The sequence below is a fragment of the Camelus ferus genome, chromosome 18 (genome assembly GCF_009834535.1).
Source record: "Camelus ferus isolate YT-003-E chromosome 18, BCGSAC_Cfer_1.0, whole genome shotgun sequence".
Taxonomy (NCBI): Eukaryota; Metazoa; Chordata; class Mammalia; order Artiodactyla; family Camelidae; genus Camelus; species Camelus ferus.
In genome coordinates, this window is record NC_045713.1 from 35558980 (window position 1) to 35586530 (window position 27551).

The following is a 27551-nucleotide window of genomic DNA, read 5'->3' on the forward strand; positions in this document are numbered from 1 at the left end:
TGCCTGCTAGGAAGCACCAAACCCATTGGTGTCTACCTTAAATAAGTGGGCAGGATACCTCAGTGTGCACTTTAAGCATTAAGCTCATGGTCATTTCATCCTGTCTTCCTGCCCTTGGTTCTCCTTGCCACATACTAGCCATGGATTATGAGACTGAGCCCTCTCCACCCCCCAACACACATCTTTTGTCTTTGCAGAATCCATGTCCAAAGGCTGGGGCCTCCTTCCCCTCCAAGGCCATGTTCTGGTGGGTTTCTGGGTAAGTAAAGTAGCAGGGAAGGGGCTGGGGTGGCGCCCCGCCCACCTGCATTTGCTGCTCTTATTCAGCACCACAGCTCTTCCCCCAGGTTTCCTCCCGAGCCTACCAAGCTCAGCCAGGCTCTCTCCATCCACACCTCCTTGCTTCCCTTTCAGATTTCAGTGTGTCCATCATCCACATCCCATTCCCATTCATTCACTGGAGTGAGATCTGCATTTGACTCCTAACTCCGTCTCTCAGCTGGCCATATTGCAAACATCCAGAGTCTCAGTTTTCCCCTCTATAAAATGGAACAGCTCTACCTTCATTCAATGTAAAGTGCTTAGTGCTTGTACATAATAGGTGCTCAATAAAATCATACTACTTTCTTGGCTTCAATCATCCTGCCAACTTTAATAAGCACCTACTGTGTGCTAAGCACCAAGAGTGAAGAGGTAAAAAGACCCAATCTTTACTCACTGGAGGCTCCCAGGCTGGTGGAGAAGACAGATGTTTCTCCAGGGCCCCGGCACCAGGCCCACCTGCTAGGCCCCCTCCTGACCACATTGCAGTTAGATCACAGTAGCACCTGGATTTGAACCCCATTCCCACCGCTTCCTCGCTGTGTGACCTTGGGCAAGCTACTTAACCTCTCTGTGCCCTAGTCACTGCACCGTAAAATGAGAATAAAAATAGCATCTACCCCATGGGTTTTGAAGATTAAATGAGATAAGGTTTGGGAAGCACTCAGACCAGGGTCTGACCCATAATGAGTGTTATAGAAAGTGGTTGTTAGATAAATGAAGATTAGGATGCTCTGGGGTGTGGAACTGGTGAAAAGAGCATAGAAATTTGCTAAACACCTCTAGAGAGAATCCAGCCCTCCATTTCCCAAATGTGGGCATTTGTGGACCATCTGTCAAACTTTTTGCCTTGTTGGGGTATCAGTCATACTCTATTTACTTAGTTTTTTTAAATCAACTCATTTTTTCTATTTTAATAACCTTTTAAAAGGGAAACTTTCTATCGCTACCAAAATCAGAAAAATCTAGAATCCCTTGCCATGCAGAATGTCAAAAATATTTTCAGTGAGAACCAAGTATTATGAATAATTTCTGGATCTGAACTGCTGCTTGCCTGAGTTTGCTCTGTGTTAGGAAGAGGACTTGGAAAATTTCAGAGAGGAGCTCAAGACCAGCTCCAAACGAGACCTCCTTGGTGTCACTTGAAAGATTAAAGAGACCTGGAAAGAAAATGACTCTCCTGCGGTGGAAGTCTGCAGCAGTTAATTTTTGTGTGTGTGTGTTGTTTTGAAAACTGGCCCCCATAGACATAGGGCGAGGAGAGACAGAAGAAAGAGGCAGCCATTCAGATTGGTAGGTGGCAGGGTTAATAAGCAAGGGAACTTATGTACAAGTCTTGTCTTGGGCACTGTGAGATGAGTGTATCTCTACATCCGTCCGCCAGAATCTCAACAGCTTACAGACGCCTTAATGGGGTTCAGTCACATACACCATCCAGATGGTCTAACACTTCTCTCTCATGGCTACATCCTTAAAGTAGCTCCTAGTGTGGGAACAGTGGTCACAATGTACATTGCAAGGACAGGGGAGGGGTGAGGAGCCTCAGGCTGCCTGGGTCCAGCTTGCAGGTCCATCAAAGGTCACCTCCTCTCAATGACCTCTTCCAACAATGCACCAACTACAGTCATCTCATCTACCAGGCCTAAGCCCTGGGAAACACTCTCATTTTAAGGGGAGAAAATTGAAGTCCATTTGGTGGGAAATGACTTGCCCAAGGTCACAGAGCTGAAAAGTGGTGATTTTATTGGAGAAATCTTGTGCCCTGAGCCAGGAGGTGAGGATACAGAGGAGGGAGAATCAAGGCAAGTACTGTCGCTACCACCATGGAGTTTACCATCTGATGGAGGAGAAAGACATTAAATAAATAATCAGACCGAAAATGTAAATAATGATAATTGCAGCAAGCATTATAAAGAAAAAGCTCAGAAAACTAGGGGATCTTACAATGGGAAAATCTACTTACACGTGGGGTGGGGGGCACCATCAAATGGACTTTTAAGGAAATCCCATCTGAGCCCAGAGGTGAAGGACAAGTAAGAAGTAACAGGGAAAGAGTTTTAAGCAGAGAAATGTGCATATGCAAAGGTCCTGAGGCCAGATGGCTAGAGCAGTGAATGAGGAGGAGAGTGGGAATGTTTAAAACTGAAGAAGGTTTCCTCTGTGGTGATAGTTTTCAACTCTGGACTTCTGACTCCGAGGGAGATTTATTTCCCCTGCCACAGGTTGTCCCTTGGTTAAGTCACTTAATCTCTCTGAGCCTCTGTTTTCTTCCTTATCTGCTCAATGGGTCAATAGTAATCTACCATATAGGCTCATGTGGAGAATTAGATGAGATGATCTTTATAGACTGATATGTGCCCAGCCGTGTTAGTGCAGTTAGGGTCATTGCTTTCCTTGTACCGAGGGGCCAGCAGAGGTGCAGAGAGGTGAAGTGACTTTCCTAGGGTCACACAGCTATTAAGCTAGGATCCTGCAGAGGTGGACTGCAGGTGGGGCTTGCCCTGGTGACCCTCTTTTACAGGTTGATCTGGAGGGGCTACCAGAGGCCCCTGGGACCAAAAGACCTCTGGTCACTTGGGAGAGAAAACTCCTCAGAAGAACTTGTTTCCCAGCTTGAAAAGGAATGGACGAGGAGCCGCAGTGCAGCCCACAGGTGAGTGTATGGAAGACGAGAGCTCAGCTCAGTCAGCAAAGCTGGTCACTTGGCCCCAAATACAACCCAGCGCCTACTCTGGGCTCCACCACCACAGTCCCCTGCCTGTCTGCTGACCTCACCAAGCATTAGCCGGTTGGGCTCAAGATGTTCTTCCTCCAAGAGTGCTTTGCAGGTTCCAAAAGGAGACTGACAAAGGAGGGGGGGGGGCTTGAGGCTTCCAGAAGGCAGCTTGAATGGTGGGATGGGGGCATGGAACAGAAGGGATATTTTAAGACTGGAGGTGGAGAGCTGGATATGGTCCATAACATGCAGGCCACTACTCACTTCTTACTTAAGCTGAGTGATTAGTTTCCTGGGCCTCAGTTCTCTTATTCATTCAGTGGAATGCCATTAGCCCCTAGCTCATAGCTTGTGGAAGATGGGAAAAAAAAAAAGATCTATAGAAAAAGAACTTAGTGAATTCCTTAAAAATGGTAAAAGCTCAAGCCACATCACTTATCCGGAGGATTTCAATCTTTTTCTAAGCCTGCCCACAATGCCTCACCCTTGCCCTCTCTGGTATCTCTGGAAACTTCTGTGAAGCCCTCAGAGTCTGAGGAACCCAATTTGGGAACCTCTGGTCTAGAGAAATGAGCTGTCAACTTAAGAATATTTATACCCGGGTTACATGTAGCCCTGTCATCGAGTGACTGACGTCCTTGGGCAAGGCGCTTAACCTCCCTGGAGCTTCGTGTTTCAGGGCACAGACAAAAGCAGCTCTTTGGGAAGTCACAAGATTCCCCTGCATACTCCAGGATTTTGCGCTGGTTGTTATAGATGGCTAAATCCCACCAATTAGAAGAAGCCAGCGAGAGGCGAGGTCTATTGGCTCACACAGCTGAGAAAGTGGGTCTAGTCTCAGGTGTAACTGGACCCAGGACTTGCGTGATGTCCAAATTCCTTCCCTCCATCTCCTAACTCAGCTGCTATCTGTGCACTGGTCTCTCCATAAGCCTGTGCCACCCCATGCCAGCCCAGCAACCCCAGCTGACCGGGAGACCCTCTGTCCTAGCATCCATGTAGAAAATCCCAAGGAAGGCCTCTGATTGGCTGACTTGAGTCATGTGCCACTCAGGGGCCAATCCCATGGCCAGAGGGCAGTCCCCTTGATTGATGGTCCCTTCAGAGCCACACAGGGAAGGAAGGGGCTGCTCCCCAAAGGAAGGGAGTATGTTTTCCAAGAAAGGGTAAGTAATATGAACAAATCAAAACAGCAGCTCTCTCGCCCCAGGCATGTCATGCTGTGCTGCCCCTGCACTCTTGAGTCTTGAGTGGCAGAATTTATTCAAAAGGGTCCTACAGATCGTACCCATCCTCTCCCAGGTCTGGCCTCCCCTGCTGGCATGAGAATGATAGTCACCAGTATCAGAGCTGACAGAGAAACATTTTTCAGAATAGTTTGAGACTCCATGAACAACTGACAGAAAGAGAGCAGGATGGCCGGGTTATCCGGAGATCCGGCACAGGCACTTTCTGAGCTGACTGATTACACACCGGGAGAACTTTGCTTTTATTTCTAAATTGTTTTGCAACCTTTGGGGGAAGGGAGAGGACGTCACCTTGAGAGGTCACAGAGCAGCCCATCTGCTGGCCGAGTCAGGGTCACAAGTGTGTTTGGCCAGCCTGGTGTCTTGCTGTTCTTACTGTTTAAGGTCTTTTGTTTTGTTTTTTAATAAGTCACCAACATGTAAAATGTTGGAGATGTCACATAAAAATCTGGAATTCTGGTCTCTCTTAGAGTAGAATAGCAGTACAGGGTCACATCCCTGCATAGAAACAGGAGGGTGGATCTGGGTCGCAGCTGCCCCATTGGGCAGGGCACGTGCACTTCAGTTTGCCACAGTCTCCACCACTCCCTTTTATATCCCCCAACTTACACCCGGCCACTCACTACCACCCCCTGCCTCACCCTGTGGTCATTTTTGCACTAAATGGCCTTGTGTCCAGAGACCAAAGACCAGCCACTAGTCTAGAGACCTTCCCTGATAGAAAATGAGACCTGCTGGAAAGGAAGAAGTTTGCTCCAGAGACTGCAGACTGAACACAGTGACTCAGAGTTCCAGGGCGAGCAGCTGGAACAGAACTGAGCAAAACATCCAGCTGGAAAGAAACCTTTGCAGTTGTCCCTTCACCTGCCCCATTTTATGGATGGGAACACTGAGGCTCAAAGGGGAGGGGACAGAGCAGACATTTGGACCTCAGTCTCCTGGCTCCAAGGCCAGGTTCTGTCAACCAAACTAAATCCATTTTATTCCTTCCTTCCTTCCTTCCTTCATTCATTCCTCCCTCCCTTTCTTCTTTCCTTCCACAAATCTTTACTAACATTATGCATCAGGAGCTCCGTTAAGCCCTTTGCACACATCACTCCATCTTTTTTTTCCTTTCACTTGACAAGTATTTTCTGCACTCAGGAGCTGAACTAGACACTAAGGAAAATGCAAGTTAAAAGAAAATACAAGCAAAAAATCTACCCAGTTGGAGTTCTAACAAGACAGAGAAGGAAAGGAGAGAGCTAGAGACAGCATGGCTATGAAGGCAATGAATTAAATGACGGGACCAATGGGGAGGGGAGGTCAGGGTGGCCTTTATAAGAAGGGGACATCCTTTTGGCATTCGAGACCCAAATAGCAAAATGTTTGTGAGCAGCAGGCCTTGCCCAGCTCATGACGGATGCCAAGCCCCAGCTCTCCAGAGATTCCAAACTACACAATAAGCCAGGCCAAGGGGTGAGGGGGCAAGACCTTGACCTTGTCAGTAAGAGTCTGGGTACCTGCACTTGCCAAGGTTATTTTTTTTTTCTTCTTCTTCTTTTTAATTTTTGGGTGGGGGTGGGGCTCACAAAGAGGCTCTCTGAATCATGAGTTAAGATCTGGGCTCAAATCCTTGCTCTGTCCTTGCTGTGTGACCTCAGACAACTGTCACCACCTCTCAGGGTCTCAGTCTCCTCCTGGGTAAAGTGGGGAAACTGTGATACCCACGGTGCAGGGAGGTCAGGAGGTGCTGATGAGCTTGTGTGTATGAAAGGCTGATCCCAGTGCCTGGCCCTGCGTCCTAACTCTGAAAACAGCACTGAGGTTCTGATAACCCCATAGGTTGTCAGAGCTGGAAGGGACTCGGAGAGTGGGACCAGCCCCATCCTTTCATGCATGAGGACACAGAGGCACAGAGAGTGGAGCCGCCTGTCCAAGGCCACACAGCCACTGTGCTGTCAGCAGCTGCATCGCTGTCAGCCTCTCCTGCGGCCGAGGACCAGCCTGCCTCCCGTAGGGCCCTAGGGCTTCCCCTCCTCCTCTCCTTCCCTCCCCCCAGCTCTCCCTGTGGCCCCTGATTATGACCGAGGGCCAGGAATCTTACACATTACAGCTGCCTGAGCTTCCATCTGTGGTTTCATTCAAACCAGGAGTGTCAGGCCCACGGACATTGACTGTGATTCTAAACTGGCTCTGAACCAGTTCTAAACTACCTCAGGGCTGGTTGCAGAAGATGGGGAGGGCCCCATAATGAATCAAAAAGTGCTGGGCTCTGAAGGTGGGGAATCAAATCCTAGCTGTTTCACATCTCAGCTTGTGCCCTTGGACAGGTTCATCTTCCAAGCCTCAGTTTCCTCATCCATGAAATGGGGTAACTCCTGCTTGCTGGGTTCTTAGGAGGACTGAGTATTGCTGAGTACACAGTAGGTGCTCAATATGTGGGCATTCCTGTTAGTTTCTTTGAGAACTTAGGGCTGCCCTCCTGCCCCACCCCACCCGTATCCTTGCTGATTGTCTCATAACTGAGTCTTCCAGGGGATAAGGAAGAGCAGGTGAGGGAGTGAGGCTGGATCCATGCCCACCCACCCCCGGCTGGGAAAACCTCCCTGTGACATCAGGTCCTGCCGCTGGCAGCTCCACTGTCATCTCTGAGATTGTTAAAAAGGACTGTCTTCGTTGTTCAGGCTGCTATAACAAAACACCATAGACTGGGTGGCTTCTAGGAACAGGAATTTATTGTTCACGGTTCTGGAGGCTGGAAACTCCAAGATCAGGATGGTAGCAGATTCGGTGTCTGGTGAGGACTTGCTTCCTGGTTCATAGACGGCTGTCTTCTTGCTGTGTCTTCATATAGTGGAAGGATGAGGGCACACTCTGAGGTCTTTTTTATAAGGGCACTAATCCCATTCCTGAGAGCTGCACCCTCATGACCTAATCATCTCCCAAAGGTCTCATTTCCTAATATGATCACATTGGGAATTTGTTTCAACATGAATTTGCTGGGCAGGGTTGGGGGTTGGGGGGGACACAAACATTCAGTCTATTGCAAGGACCTAGAGCCAATTTCTCCTCTCCCCTAAGGCACACCAAGGCAACAGCATTCAAAGAAAAAGGAAACCATGGCACGGAGACCCCAGAGATGGAGGCCCTCCTGCAGCACCAAGGGAGCAAGAGGGGCCCACTGCTGAGGGCCATCTGGCAGGTGTGCCGCTCCACTTTCCTCCTGGGGACGCTCAGCCTCATCATCAGTGATGTCTTCAGATTCACTGTCCCCAAGCTCCTCAGGTGGGTCCAGGCCTTGGGTGCCTTGCTGAGGCTGGTGGTCCCTTAACGGTGTCCCTCCAGGGCCTGGGGGCCCTCAGCTCTGTTTCTGCCCCTGCCCAGACCTCTGGTGCTCAGGGCGCTGAGAGTGGGTAGAAAGGATACTGAGGAAAGAGAAGATAAATAAGAAAGGGACTGACCTCGGGGAGGGAGAATGAGTGAATTCCAGCCTGACGGCATCAGTTTGCTTTTGCTGTACAACAGAGCACCCCAAAAGTGAGGACCTTAAAGCCCACTTTTTTAGCTCACGATGGTGTGGGTCCGCAACTCAGGCTGGGCTCAGCTGCGCGGTTTTTCTTTCCTTAGCCTGGTTCACTCGTGGGCCTCTGGTCATCTGCGGGGCTGGCTGGGGACTGGCTGGTCTGAGATGGTCCCAGCTGGGACAGCTTGCCTCTGTTCCAGTGTGGTCTCTCATCCCCAGAAGGCTAGTTCACAGGGCCACTTGGTAGGGATCACAGACATAAAGCTCAAGCTGCCTTTTCTCTTGAGGCCAAAGCGGGTTGCACAGCTGCCCAGATTCAAGAGTCAGTCCCCTATTTTAGGTACGAGCTTGCTGCAGCTGCCGTATCACAGCACTGGGTGACTTCGACAGCAGAACTTTTGTCCTCACATTTTGGAGGCTGGAAGTCCCAGATCAAGGCTGTTTCTTCTGAGGCCTCTCTCCTTGGCTTGCAGGCGGCCACCCTTTCACTGTGTCCTCACAGAGCCTTTCCTCTGAGCGCATGCAGCCCTGGTGTCTCCTTGAGTGTCCAAATTTCCTCTTCCTATAAGGACACCAGTCCTATTGGATTCAGGCCCATCCTAACAGCCTCGTTTTAACTTAATCGCCTCATTAAAGGCCCTGTCTTCAACTACAGCCGCATTCTCAAGTACTGGGGGTTAGGACTTCAGTGTACATGTTTTGTGGGGTTACAGTTCAGCCCACAACAGGTGGCAATAAAAACTCCACCTGTTGATAGGAGGAGCCACAAGTCACGTTGAAATGAGCATGGACAGTGGGGGAAATAATTGCAATCAATTTTGCAAAAAAAAAACAACAAAAACTCCCACACTGTCTGGTCCTCCAGACCTGGCCAGGCTTGGGCAAAGGCAGCAGCCGTGGGTGCCTCGCACCTTTTCTCACCAGCCGTGCCTTCTCCCCGCCTCTCCCACAAGCCTCTTCCTGGAGTTCATTGCCGATCCCGAGATGCCGGCCTGGAAGGGCTGTCTCCTCGCGGTGCTGATGTTCCTCTCCGCCTGCCTGCAAACGCTGTTCGAGCAGCAGCACATGTACAGGCTCAAGGTGCTACAGATGAGGCTGCGAACGGCCATCACTGGCCTGGTGTACAGAAAGGTGAGCCTCCCCTGGGGAGAGGCATGGCCTTTCCTCTCTCTCCGTCCTGTCCCAATTTACAGACAAACATTCCAGCCAAGAAGAGGAATGTCACTGAACTGTTAATATCATCTGTGCCTGAAAACACACTCAGGCATCACTTTGCTCATAGTTGCCCACACGATGCCGTCACCTTCTTGGTTATCTCTGTAAGACCTTGCATGATCTGACCCTGGGACCACTTTTCTCAAGTCACACAGGCCTCCTTTCAGTGCCTCAGGCAAGCCAAGTACCCTCCCACCTCAGGGCCTTTGCACTTACTATTCCTACTGCTTGGAAACCCTTTCCACAACCCTTCATGTAGTTAACTTCCACTCATCCCCTCTGAAGATAAAGGGCCACGTAGAAACTGGATAAAGGTGGACTGTTAGCTGTTTTACCAGGTAACACAGCTTACAGTTAAAATGACACCTGAGCCACTGGTAAATTGCGTCTGGGCTGGAAGTTCTGTCCATGAGCTATGGACGCCTGAAGGGAAGCTGTAGCTTTGGGCGCCTCTGTGCCCTGACTCTTGCCCTTCAGAGGACCTTGGAAACAAAGCTGGTGAGGCTGCTGCTATAAGAGATGCTGGCTCCTCTGGGGTCTGGAGCATCTGCGCCAGGATGACCCAGTCCCATGTGAGTCCCTTTCTCTCACACCTGAGCTGTGACCTGGGAAAGAAGGGGGCAAATGGAGCAGCTCCTGGATGGCTGTGTGAGTGGCTCCCGATACAGCCCTACCTGCTGAGTTTCAGATCGTGTCCCCCGAGCGTTCTGAAGCTACGTGTGGCCTGTCCAGTCTCCTGAGTCCATATGTAGTGCTGAGGCTGCAGGAAGACGGCCTGGGGGCCTGCTCTTCCCGCTCCCCACCCTTAGGGTAGCCTTCTTCTTCTCCTGATGAGGTCAGACACTGCCCCCCGCCCCCATTCTGCCCTCTGCGCTGCTTCTGTTTTAACTGTGTTGTCTTATTTTCTGTACCTGGTTCTTTGACATCTGGGCCCTTGCTGACTGGAGGGAGTACCACTCCCAGGGTCAGACAGTCCCTAGAGATGCTAAGTGACCTACCTGAAAGCTTGCCTTTCACATGCAAACCAGCCAGTCGCATCACACCCCTGACCCCTCCTTTGCAGGGTTCTCAGGCTCTGGGCCACTGTCCTCTGTCCTAATCACCCCAGGGCCAGGAACCACATGGCCCAGCTCCGATGACCAGAGTCTACAAGAATTACTCCAACTAGCCAGTCCTAAGACTGTTTACCCTGCCTGACCCACCTGTGAGAACCACAGTACAAGCTCTTGCCTCTGGTTTCCCCGCCCATCCTGGTGATTCCCCACGTGGGCCCCCCATAGCATGGCGTGCCCCCTTGAGATCCCTCGAGATCTGTGAGTATAATAAACCCTCATCAGTGGCAGTCTTCTCTGACCTGTGGGCTTGCCACACCTGAATAATAACAAAACCTGTATTTTTACACACTTCTTCATGGCACTCATCATCACTAGCATTAAAAGATGAACCATGTAAGTCTTTGTTTAATTCTGTTCCCCAACTCAAACTCCACTCCCCAGAGAGCAAGCCCCCCCCCCCCGCCCCCGTGGTTCACATCTTCTCAGTACTCAGCTCAGAGTGAGGCCCAGAGTAGATGCTCAATAAAGATTTGAAGACGTTTTGGGAGAATTTTCACAGTCATTCCAGGCTCACTCCTTCACCCTCTCACTTCTTCCCTCACACAATTACAGGGATTGCAGAGAGAGGATTGCAAGTAGAACTTAGCATTCAACAGGCTAGAAGGGGTCCACTGGGACCCCAGGGTTAGGACAAACTGGGGTCAGCCAGAGAACCGGGTTGGTGTCTGAGAGGCACACTGAATGCTGCAGGGGTCAGTCTAACACCCTGTCTAGCCCACGTCATGCCTCTGTCATCCTGGATTGCAATCCTGGCCCAGTCACTTACACGCCCTCTGGCTTTAGGCAGGTTGGTCAGTTGCTCTGTGCCTCCGTTTTCTTAGCTGTAAAATAGGGTCAATAATTCTGCATCTTATTGATTCTAGTCTCACTGTTTTTTCCCTCTTTTTTACTTCTGAAATCAGGACGTGTCTTATGTGTCTCAATTTAGTTGGCATTGATTTTTTTTCCTTAGGGATTCAAAAATAGGGAGTGTTTTATCCACAGCATTTCAGATTGAATGCAATATGGCAGTGTCTGTTCCCTACAGTTGTCTGATGTGCTGCGTTGCAGAAAATGGTGAAACTGCTCATTTATTTAGCGCAATGCCCAGGACACAGCACTCGGCAGATGACCACCATTACCATCATGAATCCCAGGTTTTGATGTAGTGTATTATGCATTGTTATTGTTCCAGGGCTCTAGGGATTTCAGAGTATTTTCATTTTTGTCCTCTCTCTAGATTCTCACAATGGCCCTGGGAGGTTGGCTTAGGAGATTTTATTAGTCCATTTTACAGATGAATGAAGTGAGGCCCTTTGATAAAGAAACCTGCCTCAGCCAGCAGGGGCAGCGTGGCTTAGACCCAGGCTTGCTGGGTGGCTGTCCTCTTGCTCAGTCCAAGCCGTGGGCCGCCCTGTCTTCGTGGACCTCCCTCCCTCCAGGGGTCTCCCTCCTGCCATGGGTCTCCCGGCCTCCAATGGCCTCCCTACCTGCCTCTCCTTGCCTCTGACTCAGGTCTCCATCTTCCTGCCCCTCCCAGGTGCTAGCTTTGTCCAGCAGCTCCAGAAAGGCCAGCGCCGTGGGGAACGTGGTCAACCTGGTGTCTGTGGACGTGCCGCGGCTGTCTGAGAGCATCACCTACCTCAACGGGCTGTGGCTGCCGCTCATCTGGATCGTTGTTTGCTTTATCTACCTCTGGCAGGTGTGCTGGGGGCAGAGGGAGCCAGGATTTGAGCTGAATCGTCCCCCTCCCCTTCCTTTCCTCCTCCCTCCGTCTGAACACCATGGGCTCATATAATGGGCAAAGTCTTAGATGAGTATGGCCTTCACTTGACCTTGGGCAGGATGCTTACCCTCTCTGGGCCTGTCTCCTTGACCTGTAAACTGATGATGGTGATGACACTGACACTTCTTGGGTATGATATTGGGGTACCAAGCAGGCAGATGAGGCATGTTTTGAAGTTACCAGTAGCCCTGGGGCACCAGCACCACCAACAGAAAGGACAGAGAGAGAACATTTAGGGCAAAGATTTTCTACCTAGGTTTCAAAAAGCATAAAGTGGGCATTGGGAAAAAAAAAAAATCGAAACCTTTTCTGACTCCCTTACATCTACTTTGCAGTATAGGATTTTCTTTTTTTCCTCTCCTTTAAAAAACATTTTTAAAATGGAGGTACTGGGAATTGAACCCAGGACCTCCTGCACGCTAAAGTGCACTCTGCTACTAAGGTATAACCCCCATTTTCTTTTTTTTTTTTTTTAATTTAAATCACAGATCTTGCAGTGGGATTGCCTACTAGTTGTAAAAATCTTCCTGTAAGTAACTTAATTTAGCCTCTCTGTGCCTCATTCCCTCTCAGCAAAGTAAGGATTGTAATTAACAAAAGTGCCCCTGCCCTTCAGTTGTTAAGGAGTTAAATGAGCTGACACCTGTCAAGCCTTTAGGTCCTGTCTGGGACACAGCTATACCCTATACCTTAACTGTCTTGTTGATTATTCATAGAGGTAGGGCAGTTTGTCTGAAGATCTTGGTCTGCTCTGCTCCAAGCATGGATGCCAGGCTCACAAACGTCTCTGTAAAGGACAAGATCATAGATACTATAGATATTGCTGGCCATAGGTCTCTCTCAAAACTCTGCCCTACTGCAAAAGCAGCCATCGTCAATACTAATCAAACAGTCCTGGTGGTGTTCCGTTATGGTTGCTGAAGTGTGAATTTCACCTAATTTTCACGTTACAAAATCTGCTTCGTTTGATTTTCTTCAATCTTCTTCCATCATTTAAAAATGGAAAAGCTTTGAACAACTTTTGTACAGCTCGAGGTCCGCACATAAACGGGTGGAGGGATCTGGCCAGGGTGCCGTGGCTTGTGGACCCCTGGTGGGTGTATCAGTGGTGTGTTGATTGAGTGTGGAATACTTCAAAATAACAGCTGTGTGTTTTCACTGCAATAGCGCCATGGCTACTACTCCCACCCACCCTGTAAGGGCACAGGGCCTGGATGCTTTCTAACTTGCTACCTTGTAGTCCAGGACCTAGCATCCAGCAGGTTCTCAGCAATCACATAAGTGTTAGCTGTTATTATTAGAAAGGGAGAGAGGGAGGAAGGACACTGGGGGAAATGCAGGGCAATTAATGCAGGTGGACCTAGGATCCAAGTGAATCTGCAGACCACACACCTGTCAATTTCTTGGCCTCATAGCAGATGGTCCCTGACATCAGAAAGTCACCATGAGATCCTGGTCAAGGGGGACGGGTTGGTATGGGGATTGCTACAGTTAACATTTGTAGCATTTTTGCCAGAGAGAGTTTAACCTTCTATTCGCGTTTCTTTGAATTCTCCCAGCCCTGGCTGTAGGCTGGTGTTTGCTTTCTGGGCACCTCTGCATTTAGCCACCAGGTGGCCCTATTGCTGCACAAATGAAACAAGCTGGTTTGCTAGGGTTTCAAGATTAGAAGATAGCATTTTTAAGGGCTGGAAGGGGAAACGGAGGCCCACGGATTGGAGAGGGGCTGGGGCTTGTCTAGAGAGTGCGCCCATTTGACCTCTGGAGGAATCTCAAATCACAGCCACTTAAAAGTCATTTATCCTATCTACCACCTTTCAGATAAATGGAAGAATTTCTTAGAATTAAGTATATCCCAAACATGGCATGGGACATACTTACACTAAAAACTCACTTGCTGTTTACGTATACTAAAAACTTATTTGCCGTTTATCTGAAATTCAAATTTAACTGGGCCAACAGTTAAATATGTTTATTTGCAGTTGAATATGTAAATCTGACGGCCCTTGCGGGGTTGGGGAGGGGGGATGAAATGGAGACTAGGATAGTAATTGATTGATTGTATGACATCAACACTTAAGTATGACAAGCAGTGAGAACAACTCTATTTCCATTTAATATGAGGAAACTGCCGCTTAGGGAGGGTAAGTGATTTGCCCAAGACCACACCGGGTAAGTGTAGACTCAGGACTTGAACCCAGATCCTGAGTCCAGAGGCTGACTTCACCATCCTCACCAGGCACAGCCCTGCCCACCTGGATGCCTGGGGTCTTGAGTCTGACCCCGCCCCCTACCCTGTCACGTGAGTTGCGTCATTAGGCCCCTCCCCCCACGTAGACGCACTCCTTCCGCAGGTAGCTCCTTCTAAGGAGCGTCCTGAGCCTTGGTCTCCCTGACACATTCCTACCTTAGAACCCAAGTCTGAGCCCTGCCCCCCAGTACTGACAGCTGGGCTCCTGGAGGTGTCTCGTGACATCCTGCCCTCTTTTGTCTCCAGCTTCTAGGACCCTCTGCCCTCACCGCCATTGCTGTCTTCCTGGGCCTCCTCCCCCTGAATTTCTTCATCACCAAGAAGAGGAATCACCATCAGGTTTGGCATTTGGAAGAAGGGACACTCCAGGCAGGGAGCGGGATGGGAGTGTAGGGTGCAGGGGGTGGGGAGCCTGGGACCGGCGCTGGTGCAGGGCAGTGGGGAGGGGAGGGGGCGCCTGGTGTGAGCGTGTGTACGTGTGTGCAGATTTTCCTTATGTCCCGTAACCGTTGGCTAACTAACACCTTCTAATTGATGATGTTGGTCAGTATTGTTCAACCGAAGTTCAGCTTGCCTGTGTTTACCTGTGTTACAGCAGAGTTGATGCTGCATCTCTCAAGATTAAAAAAATACCAAATGCATGAAATCGCAGTTATGTATGAGTGTGGGCTGATGAGCAGTTAGTCCATAAAGATGTCTTATTTAAGAGGAAAGTGTGGGTGATTTTAGGTGAGATGGTCCTGAAGTAAGAACCAGATGCCTGATAAAGTTCATCTGGAGAAACCCCCGCAGGTAATGGGCCCAGAGCGAAAAGAGGGACACCTGCTAAGTGGGTTGATGAATTCACGCGGCTTGCTGATTAAATTCCTGGTCTATTGGATATGATACACGTGTTGACTGGAAGTGATTTGACTTAATGTGCTATGTAAGATTAATAACATTATGTACCGTGTAATATCAGTACTATAATGTGCATGCTTAGATGCATGCGGCAGGTAGTTTGATGCATGGTTATTCATATGATGTACTATGTACGGATTGATGGATGTGGTCATACATAAAATGCACATATTACATAACCATTTGCTGGTAAAGGGTGCTGTTTTAATACTTGGATAGCACTTAAGGGCTCTGTGAATGTCCCATAGCAAAAAGTCAGGGAACAGTTAAAAGAATTTCAGTTTCAGGTACTGAGGGTGGAGCTGAAGCTTAGGGAGTTCCGGTCTTGGTCTCCTGGTTTACAAGACCAGGATAATATAATATACTACGAAGACACTTCATTTTAAGAGACGATTTTTCAGTGATGTTTGCTACTGAAATTAGCACTGGAATTAAAAGGAAATGTAAGATGGATGCTAGTTGTCCAATAACAATGAATGGGGGGTCGACTGGCTTTCCTCCAATTCAACTTAGTGTCCATGAGTCCGCTACTAGAATTTAGAATAGGCGTTGGCTAAGGGGTTGGAATATTATGCTCCATTGTTTAGGTGTGTGGAGTATTAGCATGAATGCTAGGATTAAAATGGAAAGGGTAAGGGCTAGCATGCCTCCTAGTTTGTTGGGAATTGATGGTAGGATTGCTTATGCAAATAGGAAACACCACTCCGGTTTACCGTGAGGGGGTGTATTGAGGGGGTGAGCTGGGGTATAATTGTCTGGGTGAGATGATCCTAGCAGATCGGGTGAAAACAGGACGTGTATTAATAGTCCTAGTACTACCAATGAAGCACCTAGAATATCTTTAATTGTGTAATAGGGGTGAAGTGGGACTTTATCTATGTCGGATGAGATTCCTGTGGGATTTTAGAGCCAGTTTTGTGAAGGAGTAAGAGGTGGACATCTGCTAAGTCTGTGATGATAAAGGGTGGAGTAAAGTGGGAAGCAAAGAATCGCACAAGGCTTGCTTTATCTACTGAGAAGCCACCTGAGGTTTATTCCACTAGGGTGGTGGCAATGTATGGAATTGCTCAGAGGAGGCTGGTGATGCCTGTGTGTCCTCAGGGTAATATGGAACCTATCAGTGCTATAACTACTGTAAACAAGAGGATAACTCCAGTATTCCATGTCTCTAGGAGAACACAGGACCCATAATATAAGCCTCATCCTACAGGAATGGAGGCTCCGTTTGCTTGTGGATGTTGTATAATTCACCTGTAGTTCTTGTCTCGAACAATGTGTGTAACTGATGAGAAAGCGGTCGCTGTGTCTGACATGTGATGCTTTGCTAGGAAGAACCCTGTTCAGATCTGTATAATTAGTCAGACGGCTCATAGGGAGCTAGAGTTTCATCAGGATGGAATATTTGATGGAGCAGGAAGATCGATCAATAAATGCGTCGTTAAGAGTTTTGATTAGTGGGTGTAACTTTCAGATGTTGATCATTAATGTTCTTATAGTTGAAATACGACAATGGTTTTCAAATCATTGGTCATGGTTAGATTCCGTGGACAAATAATGATCACACACATTTCGTTTATTTCAAGTACTATTTTTGTCTTTTGGTTGTTTTTTTTCTTCAAACCTTCACCTGTTTACAGCGGACTTGGATAGAGTGGTGGTGTTGGTGGTGGAACTGTGTTGAGTTTTGGCGGGTCGTTTTAATGGTGTTTTTAATTTATTTAGGAGGGATGGTGGTGGTATTTGGTTATACAATACCTGTGGCTACTAGGAAGTATCCTGAGGTTTGGGTTTCTAATAAAACCATGCAGGGAGCATTTCTTTCGGGATTGGTAATGGAACCTGTTATGGTTCTTTCTGTTTTGAAAGATGAAGAGGTGGGGATTGTGTTTCAGTTTACTGGAATAAGGGACTGGGCAATTAATGATACAGGTGAGTCTGGAGTTTTTAGTGAGGAAGCGGTGGGAATCGCTATATAGTTAGGGTAATTGGTGATCCTTACCAGCTGAGCCTTGCTTATTGGGGTAGTTGATACTTTGGCGATTACTCGTGGTAATTAAATAGTTATGCTTAGAGTTAGGGTGATGAGAAAAGAGAGGAAATATAGTTTGAAACCTTTTGGCCTGATACTAGAGTAGAAAATTTTATTTGCACAAGGGCCGTGGATTTTGGTAGGATATTTTGTAGTCAAACTATATCTAGTAGGAGTGATGCTGATTTTTGGCTTGCTGATACATTCAGATATGGTGAAAAGCGGTGTATAATAGTGGGGAAATATCCTACGAGGTTGGAGAATTTGCAGAAGCTTGACAGATAATTGAATTTTAGGTTTTGGGTAGTGAGATTAATTTCTTTTGGGGGGGGAGGTAGTTAGGTTTATTTATTATTATTGCTTTTTTAATGAAGTTACTGGGGATTGAACCCAGGACCTTGTGCATGCTAAGCACGCACTCGACCACTGAGCTGTACCGTCCCCCTGAGGTTAATTTCTAATGCTAGAATGAAGCCTAAAATAGTTACTGTGAAAGCAGCTGACTTTAGATACTAAGGTGTAGTTATTTGTGGAATTGTTATTGGGGGAATGCTGCTGGAGATGAGAAAACCAGCAAAGGTGTTTCCAACTAGTAAGTATTTGATAGCGTTAATTAGAAGGGGGTTGTTTTCAGTGATTACAATTAGTGTGGGAAAGCGAGGCGTCCTAGGGGTGCATTGAAGATACTGCGGATACCGCACACAGCCGTGAGGGAGGAGGCTCTGGTAGAAGACGTGTTGGTGGTTTCAGTAATAAGGTCTTTGTAATAAAAGCCTGTAAGGGGTGGTCTTCCAGTTAGTGCGGGGCTGCTGGTAATGAGGGAGGTTGTGATAAAAGGTATCGCTTTAAATAGCCTGTTTATTTTTTGGACGTCTTATACATCGATTAAGCTGTGACTAGTAGATCCAGAGCATACAAACAGGACGGCTTTGAAGGCGTGTGTGCAAATGTGGAGAAATGCCAAGTAGTGCTGATTAATACCGACTGTTACTCTCATGAGGCCTAGATGGCTTGAGGTGGCAACAGTTTTTTTGTTTTTTTTTTTTAAACTATCATTTTGGGTAAGTGCACAGATTGCTTTAAAGAGTGTGGTCATCGCTCCAAGGCATGGTGTCATAGTTTGAATGGTTTTATGATTTCCTATTAAAGAATAAGATGGAATGAACAGAAAAACACCTGCCACTGCTGTTGTGCTTGAGTGGAGGAGGGTGGGGACTGGAGCCTTATGTTCTGTTCTGGAGCCTTTTGTTGCTGAAGGGAGTCAAAGGTGGATGCGGAATTGGGCGGACTTTCCAGACGCAGCCAGGAGAAGTCCTATTCAGGGTGGGTTAGGGTAGTCTTGGGTAAGTATAAACATTTGTTGGAGGTCCCTTGTGTTTAGGTTAAATAAAAGTCAGGCTGTTGGTGTAACAAATCTGGTATCTCCAAGGTGGTTCCATAAGATTGCGTGGAGGACAGCTGTATCTGACCGTGTCATCATCCGATTAATAAAAAGGACGTCATCCCAACTCCTCATCCAGTGAAGAGCTGGAAGAGACTGTTGGCGGTGACAAGAATTAATGTTGTGATAAGGGATAGAAGTAAATATTTGGAGAATCGGTCGATGTTGGGATCTGAGTGTATAGATCATATTGAGAAGTCTGTAATGGGTCACGTGACGCGCAGTGCAGCTGGTACGGATACCTTTGAGAAATAGTCTATTTTGAAGCTAAGTGATAGTTTTAAAGTTTGGACTGTAATTCAGTGTCAGTTTGAGATAATTCTTACCCAGAATAAATAAATATTATTGTGGGAATTAGGCTGATGGTGAAGGTGCATGCGATAGTGCATTTTACGTAGGATGGATATAGATTCCTTTTGTAGATGTTGGAGGCGGTGATTATGAGCATTAGTGTGAATAGTGTGAGTAATGAGAAGGAGGCCAGTAGATTTATTACTGTTGTTTGGAGTTGCACCTATTTTTTGGTTCCTAAGACTAGCAGATTACTACTATTCTTTAAAAGCTTGAAAAAGCCATACTGTTAAATAGGGGGGGCATGAATTAGCAGTTCTTGCATACGTTTTTGGTAAATAAGAAGTTTTGGCCTTCTATTGCTAGATTCACAATCTAATGTTTTTTTTCTTAAACTATATTTACAGTTTATAAACCCCAAAATGACTTTGGGGTTGAGTGATGAGTAGAAGGGGTAACATGTGGAGAGCCATGAGGGCATGTTCTCGGGTAACGATGCTGTGATGTTGTTAATGTGATAAGTAGGTTTGCCTCATTGTATCATGATTAATAGGTATCAGGAGTGTAGGGTGGTAATTATTATGTTAACTCCCATGAAAATGATGGTAATGTTAGATCATGAGAATGAGGATATGATTACAAGTAGTTCTCCCATTTGGTTGACTGTTGGGGGTAACGCTGGGTTCAGGCTTGCCAGCAGTCATCCCGTTGCTATGAATGGAAGGAACATTTCTAAGGCTCGGGCTGGAATCACTGTTCGACTGTGAATGCGATCGCGGTTTGAGTTTGCCAGGCAGAATAATCTGGGTGATGCAAATCTGTGTGCGATTACTGGGGCCGTAGCCCCTCTGCAGTGTCACGGCGTGTAAACGAGGATTGCTCCAATTACTAGTGCTATGTGGCCGACTGAGGAATGTGCGATGAATGATTGTAGGTCTGTTTGATGGAGACAAATGGAACTGATTATAATTATTCCTCATAAAGATTGTATAAGGAATGGGTAGGCTATAAAGCCTGCTAGTGGATTTTAAATTGTTGTCGTCCGTAATGTACCATAGCCACCGAGTTTGGGTAAAACAGCCCCAGGGCCGTCGATCCTGCAATAGGACCCTCTCCATGCGCTTTGGGAGTCAGAGGTGAAGGTCTTACGGGGGTGTTTTTACCATGAAGGCTATAGTGCATGCTCGTTGTAGGAGAATATGCCATCAGAAGTTGGTATTATTCGAGTTCAGTATTGCATTATTAGAAAGCTGAGTGAGCCTGTGGTGTTCTTGGGTATATACGAACGCAACTAAGTGGCGGGAATCCTGCTAGCATGTAGAATAAAAAAGGCCTGCGTTGAGTCGTTCTGTGTGGTTACCTCATCGAGTAATTATAATTAGCGTTGAAACTAGTGTTGCTTCAAACAGGATATGGAATTAAATTAGCTCTGTTGTGGTACACGTGATGATTAAGAATATTTGCAGTACAATTAGTATAGTGATATATAGTTGTTTTCGGATTGTGGATTCTTTGGGCAGGTAAAATTGGCTGGTGGTAAGTATTAGAGGTAGCGGTCGTGTTGTTAGAGTTGATGGGGTGCTGATAGAAAGTCAGAAAAATACTAGTGAAAAATTAAGGCTATTATTGAAATGGTTGAGCAGAAGAAGGCTGGTGAGACTAATTAGTAGGCTGTGGGCTATAGAATTAATTCATTTTATATTATTTTTTGATAGTCAAGTTAGCAGTATTAATATAGCTGGGCTAATCATTTTTAGCATTGCAGTAGATTAAGATTTTGTACGTAATCAGTGCCATGTGTATTTGATGCTGTTACCAGTAAAGATTGTCCAAGTGCAGCCTCAGAGGCTGCGAATACTAGTAGAATATTTGGCATTATGCTGGCCAGAGTGAAGTGTGTATTTAAGTTTATTAGGGTTGCTATAACAAATAGTGATAATATTACCCCCTCTAGGCATAGTAGGGAGGATATTAGATGGACTGATATAGTAATAGTCCTATAAGAGGGGGAGAGGGTAGAGCTCAGTGGTAGAGCACGTACTTAGCGTGCACAAGGTCCTGGGTTCAATCCCCAGTACGGCCACTAAAATAAGTAAATTAAATAAACCTAATTACCTCCCCTCTCCTTACCAAAAAAAAAAAAAAGTCCTATAAGGGATACTGTAAATGCTAAAGTAATATTTATACTGAAGGCACTTGATAATTATGAATTAATAATCTAATGAGTTGAAATCAATTATTTTTTTAAATTGAAGTACAGTCACTTACAGTGTGTCAGTTTCTGGTGTATAGCACAGTGTCCCAGACATGCATATACATACATATATTCATTTTCATATTCTTTTTTGTTAAAGGTTATTATAAGATACTGACTATAGTTCCCTGTGCTGTACAGAAGAAATTTGTTTTTTTAATCTATTTTTGTATATAGTGACTAACATTTGCAAATCTCAAACTCCCAAATTTATCCCTTCCTAACCCCTTTCCCTGGTAACCATAAGATTGTTTACTATGTCTGTAAGTTTCTGTTTTGTAAATGAGTTCACAGTGTCCATTTTTTCCTTTTTTTTAAGATTCCACATGTGAGTCACATCATATGGTATTTTTCTTTCTCTTTCTGGTTTACTTCACTTAGAATGATAATCTCTAGGTCCATCCATGTTGCTGCAAATGGCATTATTCTTTTTTATGGCTGAGTAGTATTCCATTGTATAAATATACCATAACTTCTTTATCCAGTCACCTGTTGATGGACATTTACGTTGCTTCCATGTCTTGGCTATTGTATATAGTGCTGCTGTGAACACTGGAGTGCATGTATCTTTATAAATTAGATGAAATCAATTATTTTTAGTTTAAGCTAATTATATTTAATCCGTTCAAGTCCTTTGAGTTCATTCTTAGGCTAGACTTATTGCTAACAGTGAAATTAAAAGTAATACTATAATGAGTATTGTTTTTAGGTGATTTGTTTGGGATGCTCCTGGTAGAGGCAGGAGAACGGCAATTTCTAAATGAAAGAGAAGAAATTTAATAGCAATTAAGAAAAATTTTACAGAAAAAGATAGGTGTGCTGATCCTATAGGGTCACACTCATAGGGGGCTTGTTTTTTCTTTATAAATATTTAGCTGAGGAAATCAGAGTGCAATGAATACAAGCAGTGAGGCTAATACTATATTTGTAAACAACACCAGTTTGAGATTTCTTCTTCTTATTCTTTTTCGGGCTATACCAAAACTGATGGATTGAAAAATCAGTTGTACTAATTAGTACTAAAAGAACAAGAGCCTCATCAATAAATGGAGACATCAAGGGAAAATCATACTACCTCTACAAAATGTCAGTATCAAGCAGCGGCTTCAAATCCGAAACAGTGATTAGGTGTGAGGTGAAATTTTACTTGACGTAAAAGAAGCAAACTAGAAAAGTAGAGCCAATAATTACACGTAGGCCATGGAAGCCGTTGCTGTGAAGAATGTTAATCCCTATGCACCCTCTGAAATTGTGAAAGGTGCTTCGTAATATTCTGAGGCTCATAAGAATGTGAAGCAAGCACCGAGGGCGGTTGTGATAAAGAGGGCTTGAAGGATGTGTTTGCGATTACCTTCTGTTAGGCTGTGGTGGGTACTCTGGAGGCTCGTAGGACAGAGGTGTTAAGAAGTGGTACTTCTGATGGGTTTAGGGGGCAAATACCTGTTGGCAGTCAGCATCCACCTAATTCAGGTGCAGGGGCAAGGCCTGAGTGGTAGCAGGCTCAGAAGAAGCCAGTAAAGAAGAGGGCTTCTGGTGGACCATTCCATCAAAGTCCTTTTTGAACAGTTGGTGTACGGTGACCTTGCATGGTGCTTTCTTGGATGCTATTCCATCATCACTGGTATACCATTAGGGTGTAGGTCAGTAGGGCTAGTGATGGTACTCATATTGAATTAAAATGAAATCATATAACTAACCCACTAGTCATCAAAAGGGCTGAGGGCGCCCCTGTAAGAGGTCAGAGACTTGGGTTTAGTATGTGATACGCATGGGCTTGGTGGGTCATTATGTATTGTCGTGTAAGTAAAGGCTCACTAGTGATGTGAACACATAGGCCTGAATGAGGGCTGCAGCAAATTCAGGAATAATTAGTAAAATAAGGGTAATAACTGTAATGAAAGCTGTGGCAGTGCTAATATTTATCAGCACGAGGGTTGCTCCTCCAATTAAGTGTATTAATAGGTGGCCTGCTGTAATTAATACTGGCTGTTAATCGTACAGTGAGGACTATTGGTTGAATAAATAAACTGATGGTTTCAATAATTGCTGGCATAGAGGTAGGGAACTGGTGTTCCCTGGGGGAGAAAATGTGCTAGTGATGCCTTTGTCTTAAGGCAGAACCGTTATTACAGTTTCTGCTCATAGAGGGGTTGCCATGACTAAGGTGGTTTTTTTGTTTTGGGGGGGTGGTTTGTATACATGTCCACATCAACAAGAGAAAGGACAAAAATCACATGATCATCTCAATAGATGCAGCAAAGGCATTTGATAAAATTCAACACCCATTTATGATAAAAACTCTAACCAAAGTGGGTACAGAGGGAACATATCTCAACATAATAGAAGGTATTTCTGACAAACCTACAGCCAGCATAATACTCAGCAGTGAAAAGCTGAAAGCCGCCTTGTGCCCAAGTTTACTGAGAATTGTGGGGGTAAATGAGTGTGGTAGAGGCCTGGTAGGTTTGTTGAGCCAATAAATAGAATGAGTGATATAAGTGCTAATGCTCACGTTTGTCCTTTAGAGTGATGGTTAGCTATTATTTGTTCTGATGTGTGTTGAATTAATCATTGTGGGATAGAAATAAGATGATTACTGATTTAGTCAATTAGATGTAGGGAATAATATACTCGGGAATATAATGATTAAGACTATAAGGATGGGGAGGTACAGCTCAGTGGTAGAGCACATGCTTAGTATGCATGAGGTCCTGGGTTCAATCCTGGGTACCTCCATTAAATATAAATAAATAAATAAACCGATTACTTTCCCCACCAAAAAAAAAAATTTTTTTTTAAAGACTACAATATGGAGTCCTGTTATGGTTGGTATAATGAAAGGTAAATAAATTTTTGTCATTTTGTTTCTGAAGGGGTAACTTGTTGTATTTCATTTGATTTTAGTTCTGGATTTGATATATAAGTATATTTTGAAATTTTTAGTTGAAATATAGTGAATAGGGTTAGGATTATTGATACAATGGTAATAAATCATGTTGATGTATCCAGCTGTGGCATATTATTAAGGGGAGATTTACACTCCCATTTGTTGACTTTAAAATTTAATGCTATTTACCTTCTTAATGAATTTAGGCTCTAGATGCAGATCATTTTTCAAAATATTTTAATGGTACTATCTCAAGGACAATGGGCATAAAGCTATGGTTTGAGCCACAAATTTCTGAGCGTTCCTCTGTTAATACAGACAGACCTGGTTGTGTTGACATTGGCATTATTTGATTCGGGCACCCTGGAACCACATCTGTATTTAAGCCTAGTGAAGAGATGGCTCACAAGTGCAAGACATCTTTGAATGAGACCAGTATTTGGATTCTTATTTCTATTGGTAGTTCTCCTCAGTTATCTACTTCTAGTAATCATAATTCTCCTGGTATTGGGTCTGATGTTGGCATCACGTAGGAATCAAAGTTTAAGTCTTCCTAGTCTGTATATTCACAGCTTGAGTAACATTGATGGCCTATTGTTTTTCTAGTTAAAGAAGGATTATTGATTTCATCTGTTATGTAAAAGATTTGTAATGGGGATGGCAATTAGGATTAAGATAATAGCTGGTAAAATTGTTAAGATTGTCTCAATCTCTTGTGCATCTACAGTACTTGTGTGTGTTAACTTAGTTGTTTGCATGAGTGAAGTAATACAGAGAACTAGAGAGCTGATTGAAAATATGATTATTAGCGTTTGGTCATGAAAGTGTAATAATTCATCTATGATGGGTGATGTTGCATCTTGGAAGCCTAGTTGAAAAGGGGATGCCATAGAGGTATATAGAATTTTCACTTATGACTTGACTTTGACAAAGTTATGTAAATTTCTACAACTGCCTCTTTTATCGAGAAGGGCATAATGGTTATGCTGTTGGCTTGAAACCAACTGAAGGGAGTTCAGTTCCTCCCTTTCTTATTTTAGGTTGATGTAGGTGGGCTTTTCAGACGTATGATATGGTGGAGGGCTTCTGTGTAATCATTCCACATGAGTGGTAGTCAATCCTACTGTTAGGACTTCTCGCTTTGTTGTGAATGCTTCTCATACGATGGAAACTATCAGTATTACTGCTGTTAATGAAATAAATGAGCCTATGGATGAAATAATATTTCATGTTGTATATGCAATCCGGATAGTCAGAATATCGTCATGTATTCCAGAAAGGCCAAGGACGTGTTGTGGGAAGAAGGTTATGTTTACACCCACCAATATAATTATGAAATGAATTTTTTTCTCATGTTGAGTTACATGTATAACCCGAGAATAGTGGAAATCGATGTACAAAGCCCCCTGTGATGGCAAATACAGCTCCTATTGGTAATGTGAAGGAAAAGCCCGGCTGGGCTAACAAGCTAAATCACAAATCTAAGTGTAACAAGTGTCGGATTACTGATCTGAGTTCTGCTGGGCTAACTCATAAATCTAAGTTAATAAGTGTCAGTTTGCTGATTCCCTGTTCATGTTTTTGCTAGCCAGCTGGATTTTCAAAGAGACCTATCTGGCCTTGAAATGTTGATTTGCTGCCTCACTGCCTCTACTTTTGTGATAATGATGTTGCTAAAGCTGTTCCATGCCTATTGGCCGAATACCCCAAGCTTGTACTTAACCCTATAAAACCTCATGCGCACGTCTTGGAGGTGCTCAGAGCTTCGGAGCAGAAGCCCCTCTGAGCCCGCCAGTGTAATAAATCTGAGTACTCCAACCCTCCGAGTGGTGCTTGTTTCTTGGCTGGCCTGTCGTTTCCGTAACAGTAAGACATAGTGGAATTGCTGCTGCTACAAAATACATGTCTTGAAGGATGAAATCTAGGGATGAGCTGGCTAATGCAATGCCTGTTAAACCTCCTACTGCGAAAAGGAAAATAAAGCCTAAGACCCATAATATAATGAGAGATCACTAGATATTGCCTCTGTGAAGGGTTGCTAGTAAGCTAAATACATACTGTAGGAATGTCTATAATTATAGTAGCTGATGTGAAGTGTGCTCATGTGCTAATGTCCATGCCTACTGTGAACCTGTGAAACCAACTGAAGAGAGTTCGATTCCTTGTGATTTATTATTGTATGTGATGAGCTCATACAGTAAACCCTAAAAAGCCAATAGATATTGTAACTCACACCACGTCTGTATATCCAAAAGGTTCTTTTTTTTTTTTTCCTGAATAATGGGTCACAATATGTGAGATTATTCCGAAACCAGGTAGAATAAGAATGGAAACCTCGGGGTGTCCAAAGAATCAGAATAAATGTTGATATAGAATAGGGTCTCCTCCCCCTGCAGGATCAGAAAGGGTTGTATTCAGACTTTGATCTGTTCAGTAGCATAATGTCGACTGAAATAAAATGCACAACCTAAAAGTTGAGAGTTATGTTTTATTCGGCAGACTTCCTGAGGACTGGAGCCCAGAACACAGCCTCTCAGATCACTCTAAGGGACTGTACCAAAGTGGTAAGGTAGAAGCCAGGGTATATAGGAGTTTTTGCAACAAAGACCGAGTAATCTGAACATCAAAAGATTACTGTTAGAGAAAACCAGATACCTCAAGTTAAGGAATTTAGCGCCTCTCTATGTATGGGAAGGTGCAAAGGTCTGGGCTCATGGAAATCATTCCTTTGCTGTGCACCTAGCTGCCTAGGGCCAGTATTCTGTTCTTTCACATTCTGAGTCCCTCAGGGTGCATGGTTGGGGGTGGCATCAGAGGCAGGGCGGGGCTGCCTGCTTGTCTGCATCCTGCGTTCCCTCTCGCTGACTGCAGTGGGGTGGTATGTGTGGCTGATGACTTGATGGCCACAGCACCCTCTGTTTACTGATACGGCTGGCAGTACTTTTCATTCACAATAGTAATTCCGGTTGCTGGCACTGGGAGTGGTAGTATTAATAGCAAAAAATACAAATGCATGAGCTGTTAAAACTGTATCGAAGATTTGCTCATCCCCCTGTTGCTCCAGGCTGACCCAGCTCAGCAGGGATCTAAGCAGGCTTAGGCTTAGGGCAGTGCCTGCTATGCCACTCAAGAACCAAACAGCAAATACAGGGTTCCACTATCTTTGTGATGTGTTGAGAATAATCAGCGGTTTAAGAACGTAAGTGGAATGGCTGAGTAAGCTTTAGACTGTAAATCCAAAGACAGAGGTTAAGCCCTCTTTTTGCCAAGTCCTGTGGTGAATTAACAGATTGAATTGCAAATTCAAAGCAGCAGCTCCAATTCCATCGGGGCTTTTCCCACCTTTTTTTTTTTTTTTCCTGACGGCCAGAGAAGTAGATTGCAGCCAATTGACTAGGGTATTTAGCTGTTAACTAAAATTCCATGGGGGTGTAATCCTGCCAATCCAGTGAGGATTTAGCTTAAAGTGTTTCATGTCCATTCGGTTGATGTAGGGTAGAATCTTGCCATCCTTAATGGGCAGGAATTAAGTAAATTATACTTGCTTAGAGCTTTGAAGGCTCTTGGTCTGGTTTAACCTAAATTCCTAGTCCAGTACTGAGAGTACTGGTGCT

The 27551-nt window shown here is 45.2% G+C and overlaps 1 protein-coding gene across 3 annotated transcripts in view; it reads left to right on the forward strand.

The window, feature by feature from the left end:
* Window positions 1-27551, forward strand: part of ABCC6 (ATP binding cassette subfamily C member 6) — a 68516-nt gene that overhangs the window by 5892 nt on the left and 35073 nt on the right. For all 3 annotated transcript variants that reach the window (XM_032460973.1, XM_014554538.2, XM_006179082.3), the window contains 6 exons: window positions 198-259; window positions 2843-2974; window positions 7348-7551; window positions 8743-8920; window positions 11639-11800; window positions 14382-14474. In XM_032460973.1, coding sequence (XP_032316864.1) covers window positions 198-259; window positions 2843-2974; window positions 7348-7551; window positions 8743-8920; window positions 11639-11800; window positions 14382-14474 — 831 coding nt within the window. The remainder of the gene's footprint in view (window positions 1-197; window positions 260-2842; window positions 2975-7347; window positions 7552-8742; window positions 8921-11638; window positions 11801-14381; window positions 14475-27551) is intronic.